The sequence below is a fragment of the Vombatus ursinus genome, unplaced genomic scaffold (genome assembly GCF_900497805.2).
Source record: "Vombatus ursinus unplaced genomic scaffold, bare-nosed wombat genome assembly UNPS02014793.1, whole genome shotgun sequence".
Classification (NCBI taxonomy): Eukaryota; Metazoa; Chordata; class Mammalia; order Diprotodontia; family Vombatidae; genus Vombatus; species Vombatus ursinus.
In genome coordinates this window covers 6,239,023-6,257,893 of record NW_020954571.1, presented here as the reverse complement: position 1 = coordinate 6,257,893, position 18,871 = coordinate 6,239,023, and the positions used below count along the sequence as shown (strand labels likewise).

Below are 18,871 nucleotides of genomic sequence, written 5' to 3'. Positions count from 1 at the left end.
AGGCTGAAACTCTAATAGTAGGTGCCAGAATTATCTTAGTGACCCATACCCTGCTTGATTTAGTGACCTTTGCCCCATTGCCACCTGTGTCTGCTTCCAGGTAGGCAGAGACATGCACAGGTGTAATGCTAGCAATTAGGTTTTGCCTGAGGGCTCTTAGGCGTGGGAAAATATGTGTGTGTTTTTTAGCAACCTTGGCTCTCTCAGTACTCTTTCTGCTCCCTTCCCCACCCCACCCCCACCCAGAGAACAGTAAATTTGTCTTTCTAGTTAGGTACCACCCCAAGTGAGTGGCCCCAACATGGGGTGGAGTGAGAGGTGGAGGAAACGAGGGCTACTCTATTATCAGACAGCTGCCAAACTTGGCTTCTCATACACTATATATGCCTAACAGCCCTAGCTGGGCAGCCAGTGGGTACACACACACACACACACACACACACACCATGGGGCACCCAGAGTTGGTGGTTGTCAGCCTGATCTGTTGCCTAGCAGCTACTAGTGCAGCAAAGGTAAGTAGGGACTGAATAGAAATTGGGAAATTCTTTGGTGATAGGAACAATAGGATGTTTTTTTTTCTTCCTGCTAAGCCAAGGTCTTCTTGAGACTCAATAATATATAATAATGATAGTTTATATTCTATAATGCTTTGGCCCTTTCTTCCCAACAAGGAACTCCTATAAAGTAATTAGTATAAAATGACTGTGACTTCCATTTTAGAGACAGGAAAACTGAGGCACACTCAAAGGTAAGATTTGCTCACAATCACCCAACTAGTAATTAGTGGAAGGCAGGACTGAAACCTAGGTTTTTTGCTACCAGTGTTTTGTCCTTTTTATTGTGCCATTCAAATTTCTCAATCTTCAAATATGCCTCCCCTCCCTAATCATAGCATTTCAGAGTGGTAAAGGACTTCAGTAGACATTTAGTTCAACTCATGCCAGAGCAGGAATTCTTGCCACAAGTTAACCTAGTCTCTGCTTGAAGACATCCAATGAAAGGCCACCTGCTATGTCCCAAAACTGCCCCCATCACATATGAAAAGGGCCCCCTTATTCTTCCTCTCAGGCTGCCCTTCTCTCGGATCTGTTCCTCTTCCAAGATGCCCCTGATCTTATCTGGGCACTGGGATGTTTAGTAAACTGGGGTGTTTAGATGGAACTGGGGTGTTTAGTAAAGAGAGGGAACAGCACTCACAATTGAATAAGTTCTTCTATTCATTGAGTGCTTACCAGATGCTGTTGGTCAGACTTTCTGGGGGAAGGAAGGGAGGGAAGGAGGAAGAAAGAAAGGAAGAAGGGGAGAGAAGAAGGAAGGAAAGAAAGGACAGGAGTGAGGTAGGGAGGGGAGACAGAGGACAAAGGGAAAGGTTGAAAGAAGGTAGATGGGAAATGTGGCTGTGGGCTCTTTGGCCTCTGGTCTTCTTAGTCTTGATTTTCCTCTTATTCATAAGAAATTAAGGAGTAGAGGATGGGAAAGTAGACGCTTGGAAAAGCCACTGAGCAGATGTAAGAAGCAGCAGGAACCCGCCTCCCCCCTTTACTTGGGTCTCAAGGCTTCCTTGTTTCATGGGACAGGGGTGCCTCCAAGATGACAATGGGGTAAAGTCACCTTCACCGTCAAGGGAAACACTGGGGAACCTGCCCTACTGATCTTTGGGAGTCAAGGAAGGAGCCAGCAGTGTTTTGAGCCCTTGGACACTGCCCACTCAGATCCAGAATCATAGGATTTTATCATTTGAAGTGACATGAGAGGTCATCTGGCCCAACCCATACCACCCATACCTGAGCAGGACTCCCTGTATGATCCCTGACAAGTGAACTAACATTTGCTTGGAGATCTCTAGGGAAACCTGCCACTTCCACAGGTAGCCCCTTCCACTTTATTTATTTATTTATTTTTTGCTTAGGAAGTTGGGGTTAAGTGACTTGCCCAAGGTCACACAGCTAGTAAGTGTCAAGTGTTTGGTCTGAGGCTGAATTTGAACTCAGGTCTTCCTGACTTCAGGGCCGGTACTCTATTCACTGCACCACCTAGCTGCCCCCCCCTTCCACTTTAGACACTTTTTTCTCTTCCACAGAGCCCAAATCTTTCTTTCTACAACTTCTCCCCATTCCTCCCAGTTCTACCCTTTGGGCCACACAAAAAGTCTGATAATCCCACTTCCACGTAATTGCCCTTCAGCTACTAGAAGACAGCCATTATGTGTCCCTTAAGTCTTTTTGCCAGGCTAAATATTTAATTTAACTTAATTTAATGAACATTTTCAAGTGCTTAACACCTTCAAGGTCCCATAGATATAGAAATAGATAGTTAACAATATATGACCCTTGAAGAATTTACAGTCTACAGGTTATAATCCCCAATTCCTATCCTGCTTTATATCTCTAGTTCTTTCAACTCCTGCTCACAAGATCATTGGACTTTAGAATTAGAAGGGACTTCAGACATCATCTAATCCCATTCCCTTATCTTCCAAATAAAGAAAACAGGGAAAAGGAGGAAGTGACTGGCCTAAAGTCATAAAGGTCGTATGAAGCAGAATTGGGATTGACTCAAGGTCTTCCACTCCCAATTCACTGCTCTTTCCACCACCCTAGACTTTCTCTGTAACATGGTCTGAACCTCCTCTTCGACTTGGTTGCATCCCTCCTAAAATGTAACACCCAGAACTGTACATAATATTCCAGATTGAGGAGAGAACAGAAGGAGCTGCCACCATCTCCCTCGTTCTCCCCACTGTGTATCTATTAATGCAACCTAAGATCATATCGGCTTCATTGGCTGCTACATCACATTGCAGACTCATACTGAGTTTGTAATCTACTAACCTCCCCTCCACCCCAGCTATTTTTCATGCGAGCTTCTTTCTAGCCACACCCACCCCTTTCAACCCTTCCCATTCATAGGCGATGACTTTTTTCTTAAAACAAGTACAAAATTTTACATCCTTGTTCAACTCATCCTTAGATTCAGGTCCATCATTTCAGCCTAATTTAATAGATACGTTTCTCCCATCTGTCCTCTTATTTCCATTCACTTGGGCACTAGCCTAGCAAATCCATTATCAACTCACTTTTGACTACAATAATAACCACTTAATTTGTCTCGCTGCTTCCAGTCTCCTTTCCCCCTTTATTCGGTCCTCCACACCACTGACTGACAAAATAATCTTCCTAAGGAAAGAGTCTGCCCATGTCATTTCCATGCTCAAAAGCTGTCAGTGGCTCCCTATGACCTCTAGGATGAAGTACCAAATCTTCAGCCTGGCTTTTAAGGCTCTCTACATTTTGGCTCCTTGTCTACCTTTCTAGCCACATTTGGTTTTCTGTCCCTTCAGGATTTAGAGCTGGACAAGACCTCAAGAGATCACCTTGTTCTATGTCCTCATTTTACAAATGAGGGAACTGAGATAATAGAGAAAGAAAGTACCTTGCCCAGAGTTACATAGCAGAACTGGGATGCTAAACCACATCTCCTGATAGTAAGGCTGGTGCTTTTCCCAATATTTTACCGCAAGTTAGCGGTAGCCTTTCCTTTAGAAAACCTCTACTACAAACTACTAATACCTGGAGACTGGGATCTTAATAACCCAGTAAGTAATCAGGTCTAGGAACCCAAGACCAAATAGAGTTTTCCTGGGTTCAGTGTAGGGTCCATCTATTACACTTTCATTTAAAAAAAAAATTAGTTTAGCAGTTAAGTGCCATCAGTGGGACCGGAGTCAGGAAGACCTGAGTTCAAAACCAACCTCAGACACTGTGACTCAGCTCTGTGACCCTGGGCAAGTCACTTGCTCTGCTCCAGCAGTTTCCTCAACTGCAAAATAGGGATAATAACAGGATCTACCAACCTGCAGGGTTGTTGTGAGGATCAAATGAGATAATATTTGCAAAGCACTTCACACAGTAGGTGATGTATAAACACTTACTCCTTTCCATCCTTTCCTAGTTGGGAGCCATCTACACAGAGGGGGGCTTCGTTGAAGGTGTCAATAAGAAGCTGAGTCTCTTTGGTGACTCAGTGGATATTTTCAGGGGCATCCCCTATGCTGCTGCCCCCAAAACCCTGGAGATCCCTAAGCGCCACCCTGGATGGCAAGGTGAGAGAGTAGGAAACACCGAATTATAGGAAGTGATCAATTCCATGAGCCAGGGGACCCACCCATCTTCAGACTTATTTCTCCCTTTTCCCTATAGGAACCCTGAAAGCCAAGGAATTCAAGAAACGATGCCTTCAAGCCACCATTACTCAGGACAACACCTACGGCAGTGAGGACTGCTTGTACCTCAACATTTGGATCCCACAGGGGAGGAAGCAAGGTCAGGGCTGGGGGAAGGGAGACTGGAAAGTGCAGCCTGTCTACACTGGCACAGAAACCCTCTCTTTTCCAGTCTTTTCCTTTCCTCCTAGGAGGAAAGAACTCTGGAATTTTAGATCTTCAAATAGATCTAGCATCTATTTCCTGAAATTCAATTCAATAAACATTTATTAAGTACCTGCTTAAAAATGAATGAAACCCTGTGTAACGCACTGATGATAGATTAAAAATAGCACAGCCTCTCTCCTAAAGGAACTGTCTAATGGGGATGGGGTGGGTTGTGACAGATAGCAGAATAAGTCCAAGAGAGGTCCAGGCAAAGTTCTATGAAGAGGAAGAGAGGTCACTTTCCTCTGGAGTTGGTCGTGGAAAGCTTTATAGAGAAGATGGTACCTGAGTTGGGCTTTGAAGGAAGGATGAGGCCTCAGTAGATAGTGGATGGGTGGCTGAAGATAAAGACTATTCTAGGGGTCTAGGGTGAGCAAAAACATGGAGGCTAGAAAGCATAGGATAAGAATAAAGCAAGACAAGTAGTCCTTTTTCACATACTGGAATGGTATGTGAAAGGGATCATTATTACATAAGGCTGGAAAAGTAGGGTGGAACCAAATTGTGAAGGGCCTTGAATTTCATGGCCCGAAATTTATACTTTATTCATTGGGAAGTGTAGAGTTACTGAAGGTTGGCTTACTGTTGCCAGGAAACCCAGAGACTTAGAAGAAGAGGCTGAGATTAGAAGGGTAAGCCTGGACTATGCAGTCCAAAGAAGAGTTTATGTCTGAGTAGGGGGAGGTCTGCTCGTTTCTGATCCCAGGACTGAGATTCTTGAGAATAGTCTCTGCTCCCTGTCCAGTCCTCTGAGTAGCAATCCCCTCATCCCAAGTTCACCGTCCCTAGATCCAACATTCCCTCCCTTTCATACTCCCATGGGAGATTCCAGCCTGTGCTTGGGATCACAATGCCACATGTAGCATAGTCTTTTTCTGTCCCTCTGTAGTGGGAAGAGGCCTAGCCCTAGCTCAGGGCTTCTTTCCCCAGTGTCAGTCCAATTCTCCCCTTACCTCTCATTCTTTCTTGTCTCTTTCTTTAGTTTCCAGCAACCTGCCAGTCATGATCTGGATCTATGGTGGGGCCTTCCTGATGGGGGCAGGCCATGGTGCCAATTTTCTGAAGAATTACCTGTATGATGGGGAGGAGATTGCCACCCGAGGAAATGTCATTGTGGTCACCTTCAACTATCGTGTTGGGCCCCTGGGCTTCCTCAGCACTGGAGACTCCAATCTGCCAGGTACTTGCTGGCCCTTTAAGGTCTTGGAGGAGGGAGAGCAAAGAGTAGAGCAGTTATTGTATCCCACACAAATTTTTGTCCTGTAGGAGCTTTCCTCCCTTTCCTGGGAGCTGTTCCTATTCCTATTTTCTTGAACCTAACAACTAAACTAAACTGTCACTGTTATATAAAATCCTAGAATGCCAGGGATGGGTGAGTAGGACTAAAGTTAGGGTAGTCATAGAATGTTACAGCTGGAAGGGACTTGAAATAACATCCGGCCAGGTCCACCAGGGAGACTGAGGCCAACAGGACCACCCTGAGGTCAGTCAGTTAACAAGAATTTATTAAGTGCTTACCATGTGCCAGGCAATGTTTTAAAGACTGGAGTTACAACAAAAAGGCAAAAACTTGGTCCCTGCTCTCATGGAACTCACATTCTAATGGAGAAGACAACATAACTAAGTACATACAAGATGGGCAGCTAGGTGGCACAGGGGATAGAGCACTGGTCTTGGACTCAGGAGAACTCATCTTTTTTTTTTTTTTGGTTAGGCAATGGGGTTAAGTGACTTGCCCAGGGTCACACAGCTAGTTAGTGTTATATGTCTCAGGCCGGATTTGAACTCAGGTCCTCCTGAATCCAGGGCTGGTGCTCTATCCACTGCGCCACCTAGCTGCCCCAGGAAAACTCATCTTCATGAGGTCAAATCCAGCCTCTGACACTTACTATCTGTGTGACCCTGGACAAGTCACTTAACCCTGTTTGCCTCATTTTCCTCATCTGTAAAATGATCTGGAGAAGGAAATGGCAAACCACTCTAGTATCTTTGCCAAGAAAATCCCAAAACGGAGTCATGAAGCATCTGAAATGACTGAAACAACTGAACAACAACACATACAAGATACACACTGGAAGGTAAATTGAAGATAATCTCAGAGTGGAAAGCACTAGCAACTAGAGGGATGAGAAAAGGCTTCCTAAAGAAGCTGGGGTTTGAGTCGAAGGAAGCCGAGAGGAGGAAGAACATTCAAGGCCTGGGCCAACAGCCAGGACAAATGCATACAGTTGGGAGGTGGAGTATCTGTTCTGTGTTAGGAGCAGCAAGTAAACCAGTGAAGTTGGATTGTAAAAGAATTCATGGTGGGGATTAAAGTATTAGAAGAGTAGAAAGGTAGAAAGGGTTCAGGTTGTGATTTCATGTTTGATCCTGGAGGTAATAGAGAGCCACTGAAATTCACTGAGTAAGAGGAGAGGGATAACATGGTCAGATCTGCGCTTTAGGAAAATCACTTTGGCGGCTGAGTGGAGAATGGATTGGAGTAGAGAGAGACCAACAGTAGAGCTGAGGAAGCTATTGCAATAGTTCCGGTATGTAGTGATGAGGGCCTATGTTAAGATGCTCTAACTGGTGAAAAGAAGACGTACAGGAGAGATGTGATGGTAGAAATGAAAGGATTTAACAACAGGTTGGGTGAGTTCATGTGAGGAGTTGAGGATGACACCAGGGTCGTGAGCCTGGGTGACTGGGAAGACAGTGACGTCTTTGAGAGTGATAGGGAAGTTCAGAAGAGGGGAAGGTTTAGAGGAAAAGATAAGGAATTCTGTCTAGAATGCTGATTTTTTTTTTTTAGTCAGTTGGGGTTAAGTGACTTGCCCAGGGTCATATAGCTAGTAAGTGTCCGGTGTTTAGTCTGACACCACATTTGAACTCAGATCCTTCTGTCTTCAGGGCTGGTACTCTATTCACTGCGCCACCTAGCTGCCTCTAGAATATTGATTTTTTGAGATGCCTATGAGACATCCGTTTTGAGATGTCCAAAATTCAGTTGACAATTCAGAACTGGAGCTCAGGAGAGAGATTAAGGCTAGATATGTTGATTGGGAAACCTAGCTCAATTTGGACAGGCCCAGCACCAAATTGGTTGCCAAGGGATGAATTTCTCAGTCATAAGAACTCTTAAAAACTAGCTATTACTAAGTCATAGAAAGCTTTGATCTTTATTAGTGGAGGGAGGTATACCCCCAGATGAAACCATAGGTCACATATATGTATATAAGCATATATTCATGTGTATGTATGTACATGTGTATGCACACACACATACATATGTTTGTGTATATACAGACAGACATGACCTTGGACAAGTCACTTAACCTCTCTGGGTCTCAGTTTCCTCATCTGTAAAATGAGGTGGTTAGACTAAATGACTTCTATGGTCCTTTCCAGTTCTAACTCTATGATCCTATGTATATGTACGTGTGTGTACATGTGTGCACATGTATGTATTTGTACACGATGTTAAGGAATTGAAAGGGCATCGAATGACTCTGAAGGAAGTCTGGTCTGTTTGTTTCTGAGCCCAAGGCAGACTAGTGTTGCTCAGTATTCAATACCTTCTTGTTTTCCTTTCCTGCCCCCGCAACAGCAATTCCCTCATTCCAAGGTCAAGGTGCCCAGTCCTACCACAATGTGTGTGTGTGTGTATGTATGTATGTATGTATGTATGTATACAAATCTAGCATTAAACCCACCACACATGTATAAATATGAATATATGTACGTACTTATGTATACTCACATATATGTATGCTTTATAAATATTATTATTGTAGGACTTGAAAATCACTTTGTATCAATAGTAATAAAGGGCAGAGAAGGGCAAAAAGACAAATCGGGGGGCCTAGTTCTGCCCTTCCATAGACTATTCTCCAAAAAGCAAAGTCTTTGTTTGAAATCTTAGTTGAGTTTTCACTTTGGGGTCCTTCACCTGGAAGGAGGGGGAGAGGGCTTGGAAGTTAACTGAACTGGATAGGGTGGGCCTGAAGTGTATAAATATGGCCTCAGACACTTACTGACTGTGTGATCCTGAGCAAACCATTTAGCTTCTATCTGCCTCAGTTTCCTCAACTGTAAAACAAGGATGATGATAATAATAGCACCCACCTCACAGGGTGGTTGTGAGGATTAAATATTTATAAAACACTTAGCATAGTGCCTGGCACAAAGTAGGCACTTAACAAATGCTTATTTCCTTCCTTCCTTTTTTCCCCTGCCAGGTAACTTTGGCCTTTGGGATCAGCACATGGCTATTGCATGGGTGAAGAGAAACATCAAAGTCTTTGGTGGGGACCCCAACAACATCACCCTCTTTGGGGAGTCAGCTGGTGGCGCCAGTGTCTCCCTCCAGGTCTGGGATTTTGTTGAAAGTTAGAAAGATCTGCTTCAATCCTCCCTCCCTCCCTCCCCCCTTCCTATGCTCCCATAGTTCCACTGTTCTCCAAAGGGGTTGGGGGAGGGGAGTCCAACAGACATCTGTCCTATGACATGCTCCTGTGAGCAGCCCCATTCTGCTGTCCTGGGTGTGAGCCATGCGAGAGGTAGGAAACAAAGAGGCAGAGGGAATGATGTAAGGCTCATCTCAGGGAAGGACAGGATTCCTGAGATTGCACTTCATCCCACCCTAAGCCAGGAGGCATAAATTGTGGCATAGTCTGTGCTTGCAGCACTCTCTGTGTCATGGCTTTCAAGAGAAAAATGGGAAGAAAAGAAAATAGGAGGGAGAGAAGGAAGAAGAGAGAGGAGTGAGAAGGAGGAAGAGGGAGCAGAGGGAAGAAGAAAGGGGGCCAAGGGATAGGGAACTTTGGGTCCCACCTGAACCAGTGCCTTCCTGTTGCAGACACTAACCCCCCACAACAAGGGCCTCATCAAGAGAGCCATCAGCCAGAGCGGTGTGGCCACAAGTCCTTGGGTCATCCAGAAAAATCCCCTCTTCTGGGCCCAAAAGGTAAGAAACCTGCGGCTAGAGGCCATCTCTGCCCTACTGGGGTGGGAGCAGGGTAGAGCTGGGCAGCTCAGCTGGTCTGGATCAGCATCAAGCTAGATGCTTCCTTCATTTGCATGTAATAGGCACAACACTTGGAGTATTTACTGCATGCCCAGAAATCTTTCTCCAAACTCAGGGGTAACTACCAAGTCAGAGAAACTATCCCAATCTAAAAACATACTGGTTGAACTCTTCCCCCAGGTACCCATCCTCTCCCTTCTCCAATCTTCCTTGAGGGTGGGGGAGGAACTTGCCACTCAAGGCTGAAGATTCTAGGAGGGGTTCCTCTTTCTAACAGATTGCCAGCAAGGTGGGATGCCCATTGAATGATACCGCCAGGATGGCCAACTGTTTCAAGGTCACTGATCCCCGAGCTCTGACTTTGGCCTATAAGGTGCCTTTGATTGGCCTGGAATGTGAGTGGGGACTGTTTAGGAGTGGGTGGGGGAGGGTGGTGCACACTGCTGTCCAAATTCTGAGCCTCAGTTTCCCTTCTTTGCTAAATGAGTGGGCTGGATGAAGCAATTTCTAAAATCCCTCTGACTCTAACATTCCTGTTCTGAGAGACAGTTTTGGGGGACTCAATCATAAATGAGAATAGAACATTAGAATTCATAATACTTGTAGCAACATAAAATAACAACAATGTGGTTCATTTTGTTTATAACTAACCACACCAAAAATATTAATAGTTTGGATTTTTGTAGAGCTTTCTTTCTTGCAGATCTCCAGATTTGTGGTGGTATTTATTTAACTACTGTCTCAATTATCACAATTATCCATTTAGTACCCCAGGATCAGTATAACGAATAGTTCTTTGATTCCAAGGACAGAATGAAACAAATTATCTTAGTCTGCAGTAAGAGGGATTTAGTTTAGACATAATCTGAGAGCAACTAGGTGGCGCAGTGGATGATAGAGCACTAGCCCTAGAGTCAGGAGGACCCGAGTTCAAATCCAGCATCACACGTGTAACACTCACTAGCTGTGTGATTCTGGACAAGTCACTTAATCCTGATTACCTCGAAAAAAAAAAAAGACATAATCTGAATGAAAATTATACCCATCTCTAAAACACAGCCACCTCCCTAAAAGGCAGAGAGAAGGACTAGATGGAAGGTCTTCTAATCACTTCCTGTTTCTCCTTTACCTGTCCCAGACCCTGTGCTGCATTATCTGGGCTTTACACCAGTCATTGATGGAGACTTCATTCCTGAAGATCCGGTCAACCTCTTTGCAAATGCGGCTGACATTGACTACATTGCCGGCACCAACAACATGGATGGTCACATGTTTGCCATGGTGGATATGCCTGCCATCAACATGGCCTACAAAGACATCAAAGAGTGAGTAACTAGCAGACCTCCAGAAGGTCAGGCCTGCTGTATGTGTAAGGGGATGACTACGGAGGGGTGGACATAAGGGAAACTCACTCAATGGTCCCATTGAAAGCAAAAGCAAAAACTTAGTAAGCATTTATGTGTCCAACCTAGTGGTAAGCATTGAAGAGGAAACAGGTGAATAGGACTGTATCCCTTCCTTCAGGGAATTTGCAGTCTAATTGAGGAGAGAAGACATAAATAGATAAGCAGCTAATAAAAGCAGATGAAGACAAGAACAGAAAACTGTTGATCATCAAATAAATGGAACGGACAATGAGTGCTCTAGAATTTCATGGTGGAGGGCTCATTCTGGGCTGGTATGGTTGGGAGTTAAGATTTTAACTAGATCTTGAAGGATATTGGAAGGGAATTCCAAGCAAGTACAGGAGAAAAAGTATGGAGATGGGAGAACACATTAATGTTTGGAAAACAAGGAGACCTGACTTGGTTATTGCTCTAGAATTAGAGTAGGTCACAGAAAAACATTGGACTTCTTTGGAGGGTAGCCAACCATGTTTCCAGTGGCCTGAATTAGGAACCTGTTGTAATGGCACTTTTTTTCAGGGGAGATGGGGGAAAAGCCCAAGTCTTTGGACCTTCTGTTCTTAAGCCTGATCACTTAGTTATATGCCCAGTTGGTTCTGAGAAGGGTATCAGGTCAAAGAAAAAGGAAAAGGACCTATATGTACAAAAATTTTTATAGCAGCACTTTTTGTGGTGGCAAAGAACTGGAAATTGAGGGGATGTCCATCAACTGGGGAATGGCTGAACAAGTTATGGTATATGATTGTGATGGAATACTGTTGGGCTATAAGAAATGATGAGCAGGCAGATTTCAGAAAAACCTGCAATGTGAAGTAAGCAGAACCAGGAGAACATTGTATACACTAGAAGCAGCAATATTGTACAATGATCAACTATGAATGACTTAGCTATTCTCAGCAATACAATGATTCAAGACAATTCTGAAGGACTTATGACGGAAAATGCTATCCACCTCCAGAGAAAGAACAGATAGAGTCTGAATGCAGATTGAAGAATACTTTTAAAAACTTTCATTATCTTTTTTGTTCTGTGTTTTCTTTCACATGGCAATATAGAAATATGTTTTGCATGACTGCACATGTATAATCTATATCAAATTGCTTGCCTTTTCAAGAAGGGGAGAGGGGAAGGAGGTAAGGGAGGGAGAGAATTTGTAACACAAAATTTAAAAAAAGAATAACAAAAGTTGTTTTTACACATAAGTGGGAAAAAATAAAATATTTAATAAAAACAGAAAAATGGATTATAGGCTTGCCTTAAAAAGAAAAGAAAGAAAGGTATCTGATCCTAACTATGCCTATTTTTTCACTGTAGTGAAGACTTTTACAAGCTAGTCTCTGGCCTCACCCTAACGAAAGGTCATCCTGGTGCCACTGCCGCCTTTGACTTCTACACCCAATTCTGGAAACAAGACTCATCCCAAAAGACCAAGAAAAAGACTGTGGTGGACTTTGAAACTGACATCCTCTTTCTGGTGCCCACAGGGATTGCCTTGGCCCAGCACTTTGCCAATGCCAAGTGAGAGCATCCTGCTTGTGTGACTTAATCAAGGGGGCACAGTGGTACAGGGCTCCCTTTGGACAACTCTGCTTGTCCAACTGTGGAACCATGCCTAACCTCCAGAGTCTAATTTTAATTTCCCTTTTCTTTCTGAATGGAGAACACAGCTGGAGGCCTTCCTCTATACACCATCTGTATACTGGAAGGCCTAAGGCTAGTCCTTAACTTCCTCTTCCTTAGTCTGAATAATTCCAATTCCTTTTGAGTCTGAGGTGAATTTCTCAAACTCTTACATTAAGTTACACTCCAGGCCATTCTTCCCCAGTCCCTTCTCAGATCCACCTTCTTGGCTGGGCTGTCCCAGGTAAGTCCCCACACACTGAAGAAGTTATTTCATTTAATCCCACAGGAGCGGCAGAACTTATGGCTACATGTTCTCCCATCCTTCTCGAATGCCTTTATACCCTGACTGGGTCGGGGCGGACCATGCTGACGACATCCAGTATATCTTCGGCAAGCCCTTTGTCACCCCCTTGGGTTATCGGGCCCAGGACCGGACTGTCTCTAAAAACATGATTGCCTACTGGACTAACTTTGCCAAAACTGGGTAAGGTCTGTGGGGGTGAGACCTAGGGGGCAGCTTCACCACCAGATTCTAGGATTGGTCACTAGTTCTTAAATAGGATGTAGGAAGAACATGTTTTAAGCATATAGGTTTTAAACAATTAAATTTATAAGCCATAAATCAAGAGTTTCACCAACACTCCTGAAACCTGACCTCACTGGGGCTTTTTTGCTTTTCTTAAAGGGACCCCAACATGGGCGATTCTGCAGTCCCTACCCAGTGGGATCCTTATACTGCAGAGAATGGCAGCTACCTGGAAATCACCAAGACAATGGATACCAAATCCATGAAACAGCACCTGAGGACCAGCTTCCTGCAATTCTGGGTCCTCACTTATCAGGCCCTCCCCTCAGTGACCGGTGAAAACAAAGTTCCCGAGGGCGACACTCCTATAGCTACGGCGGCAGACTCTTGAGGCGGCTGCTCCATTTCTCATAGTGGCTGACTTCATGTAACCCCCAAATTGGTCCTGTGCCCATTCACCAGGAAGTCAAGTGCCCATGAGGGCCAGGATTTAGCAGTGCCTACCTGGCTTTCTGCCCCTTCCCTCTCACTGCCTTAATAAAGTCTTGTCTCTATCTATCATATCTCATTCTGCCCTTACTCTAAGGCAAGGGTATTTAACCTGGGATTTCAAGGAGTCCACAAATCTAGTTTTAAAAAATGTTTTGATGAATTGTATTTCAGTATGATTGGTTTCCTTTGGAATCCTATGTGTTTTATGCATTTTAAAACATTGAGATAGGGTGCATAAAAAAGTTAAGAACCCCTGCCCTAAGGGAATTCACTCTAGAATGAGGTTAGGTACTTGGGTGAGCAGAATTTTAAAAGCCTTCAGGTTCCTTCTATGCTTGCTTCAGTGGGCAGGAAAGGGCACAGGGGCTGACATGTCTTTGAAGACTATTAGAAGAACAGGGAGTGTTTAGCTGGGCACTACTGGATGCTCACCTGGGAAAATCTACTGTAAGACAAAATGGATGCAGTGGGTGAGGCAGGACTCAAACGTGACTCCCTGTTTGTGTCTGAGAGACTGGGGAAATGGTGGTGACAGATGGAAATATGAAAGGCTGAGAAGATTCCTCTTGTTGGCCTGAAGATACCTGAGGCACTGGAGGGGATGGGGACAGAAGGTACCCTGGGGCCCAAGATGAAACTGACCTATTGATTTTTTCTCAAGTGGAAAAGCTGTATCCTGAATATGCTGCCCAGTGGCCTGGTCTGCTTTGGGGAGGGTGGACCAGCCTGCTGAATATGGTCATAGAAGACACACTAGGAAGGGGATAAGCAGGGAAGGGGTGTGTGTGTGTGTGGGTGTGTGTGTGTGTGTGTGTGTGTGTGTGTGGGTGTGTGTGTGTGTGTGTGTAGGGGGTTAATGGAAAGAGCATGGGATCAGTAACACCAACACCCAAGTTCAAGTCTCAGTTCTCTCTCACTATCTGGTTCACTCACAATCCCTCTTCTATCAATTTCACATCCCTCTGAGAACATACTGCATTGTCTCCTCCTTCACTCCAATCTCTGAAGAAAAGGTGTCCTTCCTCCTCATTGAAGTTAACTCTTCTACAATACCCTTGATCCTATGCCCTCTTAACCTTTCTTCAGCATATTGCCACTAGTATGGTTCCCACTATAATAGTTTTTTCCTTTCTACTTGTACCTACAAATATGCTTGAATGTCCCTTATCCTTAAAATACCCTCAAGTCTACTATACCTACTAGTTATCCTATTATCTTCCCTCCTCTTCTTAGCTAAACTTCTGGAAAAAGCCACCTGTACTCCGTGCTTCCCCTTCCTTTTTTTGTGATCTCTTCAAAACACTGCAATCTAACTTCTGATCTCATCTTTTCAGCTGAAACCATGTTCTCCAAAGTTACAGTGATCTCTGAATTGCTAAATCCAACAGCCTTCTCTTAGTCCTCAACCTCTCCACCATTTGACACTGCTGTTTACCTTCTGGGTTTTCATGACTCTGATCTCTTGGTTTTCCTACCTATCTGGCCACTCTTCAGTCTTTGCAGGAGAATTAGCATAATAACGCTATTATATTATATAACTCCTAAACCCAGAGCCAGGAAGTTGTTTAGTTGTTTTTAGTTGTGTCTGACTCTGTGACTCCATTTGGGGTTTTCTTGGCAGAGATACTACAGTGGTTTGCCATTTCCTTCTCCAGCTCATTTTACAGAAGAGAAGACTTAGGCAAACAGGGTTCTGACTTGGCCAGGGTCAAACAGCTAGTAAGTGTCTGAGGCCAGATTTGAACTCAGGAAGATGAGTCTTCCTGACTCCAGGCCCAGTGTTCTGTGCACTATCCCCACTCGGATGCTCACTAGGTGTGTGATCTCAGGCACCTTTCTTGGTCTATTTCTCATCTGTAAGATGAGGGGGTTAGATTACCTCTAAGGTCCCTAAATCTATGATCCTATGGTCTTTACCCATGGCATGCCACTAACTGTGGGCATGCCCTAAGGCTCTGTCCTGGGCCCTCTTCTTTTCTCTATATTTGAAGATCTCATCAGCTCCCATGGGTTCAATTATTATTCCTATGCAGTTGATTATTGGATCAACATATTCAGCCTTAGTCTCTCCTGAGCTCCAGTCCCATACTTGACAAACTGCCTATTGAACAGAATGCTTCATAAGCATCTCAAACTATGTCCAAAAATTCATTCTTTTTTAGCTTCCAAACTTATTACTATTGAGGGCATCACCATCCTCCCAAGTCACCAAGGTTCATAACTCTAATGCCATCTTCTGCTTCTCACTCTCACGTCATTTATCCAGTAAATTGTCCAATCTTTAGACATAAATATGTGTATTTATGTAAAATCATTCTACACATACTTCTATTTATCAGTTCTCTGAATGCAGATAGTGTCTTCCTTCATATGTCCTCTGCAGTTAATTTGGGTATGATTCTATTTCTACAGCATCTCTTGCTTTTATCCCTGTCTCCCCATTTACAAGCCACTACCCTAGCTCAGAGCTTTGTTACTTCTTGCCTGGACTATTGCAATAGCCAACTGATTGGTCTTCCTGGCTCAAGTCTTTCTCACTCCACTACATTCTTCCTTTAGTTGCCACACTGATTGTCCTGAAGCATAGGTTTAACCCTATCACCAGCTTTAACTTTAATGGCTTCCAATTACCTCTCAAATCACTAATCCACTACTCTGGCTTTTAAAGTTCATTACAACTCAGTCTCTTCCTATATTTCCAATCTTGCCCATTATTCCTGTCCATACACTATAAAGCCTAGCCAAAGTGGCCTCCTTGCTGTCCCCTCACATAAGGATATTCACTCTGTTCCATTTTTTTGTCTTTGCATCAGCTATCCTCCATGTCTGAAGTACTCTCCTTCCTAACTTGAGCCTATCAGAATCCCAAGCTTCCTCTAAGACTCATTGAAAGCACCACCTTCTATAGGCCTTCTCCTCCAAGGCTATATTCCATCTATTCTGCATGTCTTGTATGTATATGTTGTCTCCCCCTAGAATGTAAACTCATTGAGAGCAGGAACCCATTTTTGCTTTCTTTTTATGCCCAAAACAGCCCAGTGGCACACAGCAAGTACTTAATAAGTGCTTATAGATTTAGACATCATTTAGCCTTGGTCTCTTCATCTTTATCCGAAATAAGGTTGTTGGATTAGATATCTAATGAATCTAAGATCCGTTTTCTAGCTCTAACTCTATGATACTACAACTATCTACTCTAACACCTTATTTTTTAAGATGGGGAAACCAAGTCTAAAAGAAACTACTCGCCCAAGTTTTAAGATATTACAAGATCAGAGAGACATTAATAGGCAGAGTTAGGATTCAAACCCAGGTCCTCTGATTCCAAATGCAGTATTGTACACAATACCTGTGTGTCCTTGGGCAAGCAGGTTGATTAACCTCTCTGAGCCTTAATTTTCCCTACCTGTAAAATGAAGGTATGGAAGTAGACGGCATCTAAAGTCCTTTCCTGCACTGACTTTCTCAGATTTAGTTGTCTCCATATCCCCATCTCTGACACAGTGCTTGGTACACATTAGGAGCTTGATTCATGCTCATTGGTTGATTAATACAACTCCTTGCAATGACCCCAAGCTCCCAGCTGTCGAACTGGCTAATCCCAGCCAATTCCAGAACTGCCTCCCCTCTCTACCCCCACCCTTAAGGACTTAGCCAGGGGTTACACAACTTTATTCCATCTACAACATAACTAGGGATTTGCCAGGTCAAGTTGGAAGTCTGTGGGAAGAGGGGCATCTACTTGTTCAATCTTGCCATCCATACCCCCACATCTCTGAACAGTCTGTGGTTACACCCAAAATGGGGATAGCTATACTTCCAAACAGGGCTCTTCTCTAGGTGTTACTGTTACAGATAAGAAAACAGATGTCTGGAAGGAAAGCCACAGGCAGAAAATATTAACTTTAGTGGCAAAGGAGAGACTAGAACCCAGGCCTCCTGGACTCCGTGAACCAGGCTTTTGTCTTAGCATCTCCCCTAACCCCCTCCCAAAGAGAACAAAGCCCAAGTGTGAGGGAGATCTGGAGGTATTCACAGGTGACGAACTTCAGAGCAAAACAGAGAAACTCAAGCTGTGGTTTTAACAGGATTTAGTAGAATGTACAAGTCTAATGTTTTCTATTTACAACAAATAAATATTACCCCCCATCAGTAAACATTTTTCTTTTCTTTTTTGTTTTCTTTCTTGTTTTGTTTTTTGTTTTGTTTTGTTTTTTTACAAAAATTCAGTCATTTCTTTCTTGCCCCCTCCCCAACTGCCCTCATTCATCATCTTATGATGTCTGCAAAGTCCAAGGTTAGTGGCACTTGGTGTGGTTGAGAATTCATGTCAGCAGGACCCTGGCCTGACCCCTTCCTCTTGCTCACCTCTTGCTGTATATTTACAGGGGCCCCTACCTTTCCCATAGTGCAGAGGGAAGGGTCAGTGGGTCCTCCTTGCCCTGGTGTGTCCCTTGAGATAGAATCTTTGGTGCAGGTTTAGGGCTAGAGATCTGGGAGGCAAAGCCCCTGTGTTCTGGGGCCAGATCCAACTCATGGTGATTGGGAGAGAGAAATGCTTCACTCCCATGCCCCACCTCCACCCTGTATGGGGAGTGACCATGGGGACACTGAGGGTGGATGGTATGGGTACAGGTGGGGCAGGTGACTGGGGAAACTCTGGAAGATGAGGGAAGAATTGTGGTCAAACCCCTTTTGGGCATTAATGCTCCGGTATGCCCACTGGGCAAGGAATGTGGCAGTGACCATCAGCTTAGGAGCTGGAGATCCATTTGAAGGGCAGTAACAGGGAGGGGATGGGGCACTGGTGCCCACTGGCAGAGCTCCTTGGCAAAAAAAAGAAAAAAAATTGTTCTGTCCTCTGGTTCTTGGAAAGCAGAAGGCACCTAAGGCAATGAGGTGGTTGTTGGGGGTTGAGAAGAGGGGGTGGGAACCCGGTCAGCCCAAGTCTTAGGGGCATCATACTGGGTAGGAAGAGAGTGCTTGAGTGTCCAAAATCACGTAGAAAAAGTCAAAGTGGGAAGGTATCCCAAAAAGTCCCTGAAGTCAGGGGATCTAATCTGTCCAGGGAGGTGTGAGGAAAGATCCTGGTGGAACGGACATGGGTGGGAAGCCCAGGCCTCTAAGTGCTTTGTGGCTCCAGGGAGAGGTGGTGAGGCCTAGGATTGCTGCCCAAAGGAGGTGATGGAATCAGAAGATGCCTTTGGCAATCTTGAGGCCTTTCTGTTTCATTCTGGGCAGTGTTGAGCTGGCTCCATGCTTTACCTTTACCCCCTTAGGGAAGCCTCTCTTCTTCAGGACAAAGTCATAGTTGGCAGTGGAGTTCATAGCATAGAACACATTGGCATTGTCCGGGATCTTCAGCTCTGAGGAGAGATAAGAAAGGG

The 18,871-nt window shown here is 44.3% G+C and overlaps 2 protein-coding genes across 6 annotated transcripts in view; one reads left to right on the top strand and one right to left on the bottom strand.

Moving 5' to 3' along the window:
• The first annotated feature begins 446 nt into the window (after positions 1-446).
• CEL (carboxyl ester lipase) lies at positions 447-13,553 on the top strand. The gene is made up of 11 exons (XM_027869644.1): positions 447-512; positions 3,952-4,102; positions 4,200-4,322; positions 5,412-5,609; positions 8,650-8,780; positions 9,270-9,377; positions 9,715-9,832; positions 10,576-10,762; positions 12,158-12,361; positions 12,753-12,950; positions 13,152-13,553. The coding sequence occupies exons 1-11, from the start codon at positions 447-449 to the stop codon at positions 13,381-13,383; spliced, it is 1,716 nt and encodes a 571-aa protein (XP_027725445.1). The 3' UTR covers positions 13,384-13,553.
• Positions 13,554-17,560: 4,007 nt separating this feature from the next.
• The window catches only part of RALGDS (ral guanine nucleotide dissociation stimulator), a 75,177-nt gene continuing 73,866 nt past the window's right edge, over positions 17,561-18,871 (bottom strand). For all 5 annotated transcript variants that reach the window (XM_027869428.1, XM_027869426.1, XM_027869425.1 and 2 more), the window contains exon 18: positions 17,561-18,850. In XM_027869428.1, the coding sequence (XP_027725229.1) occupies positions 18,675-18,850 (176 nt within the window). In that variant the 3' untranslated portion in view covers positions 17,561-18,674. The remainder of the gene's footprint in view (positions 18,851-18,871) is intronic.

Coding starts and splice junctions, on each gene's coding strand:
- CEL (XM_027869644.1), top strand. CDS start 447: ATGGGGCACCCAGAGTTGGTGGTTGTCAGCCTGATCTGTTGCCTAGCA. Junction 513..3,951: donor CAGCTACTAGTGCAGCAAAG/GTAAGTAGGGAC, acceptor ATCCTTTCCTAG/TTGGGAGCCATCTACACAGA. Junction 10,763..12,157: donor GCCTACAAAGACATCAAAGA/GTGAGTAACTAG, acceptor TTTTCACTGTAG/TGAAGACTTTTACAAGCTAG.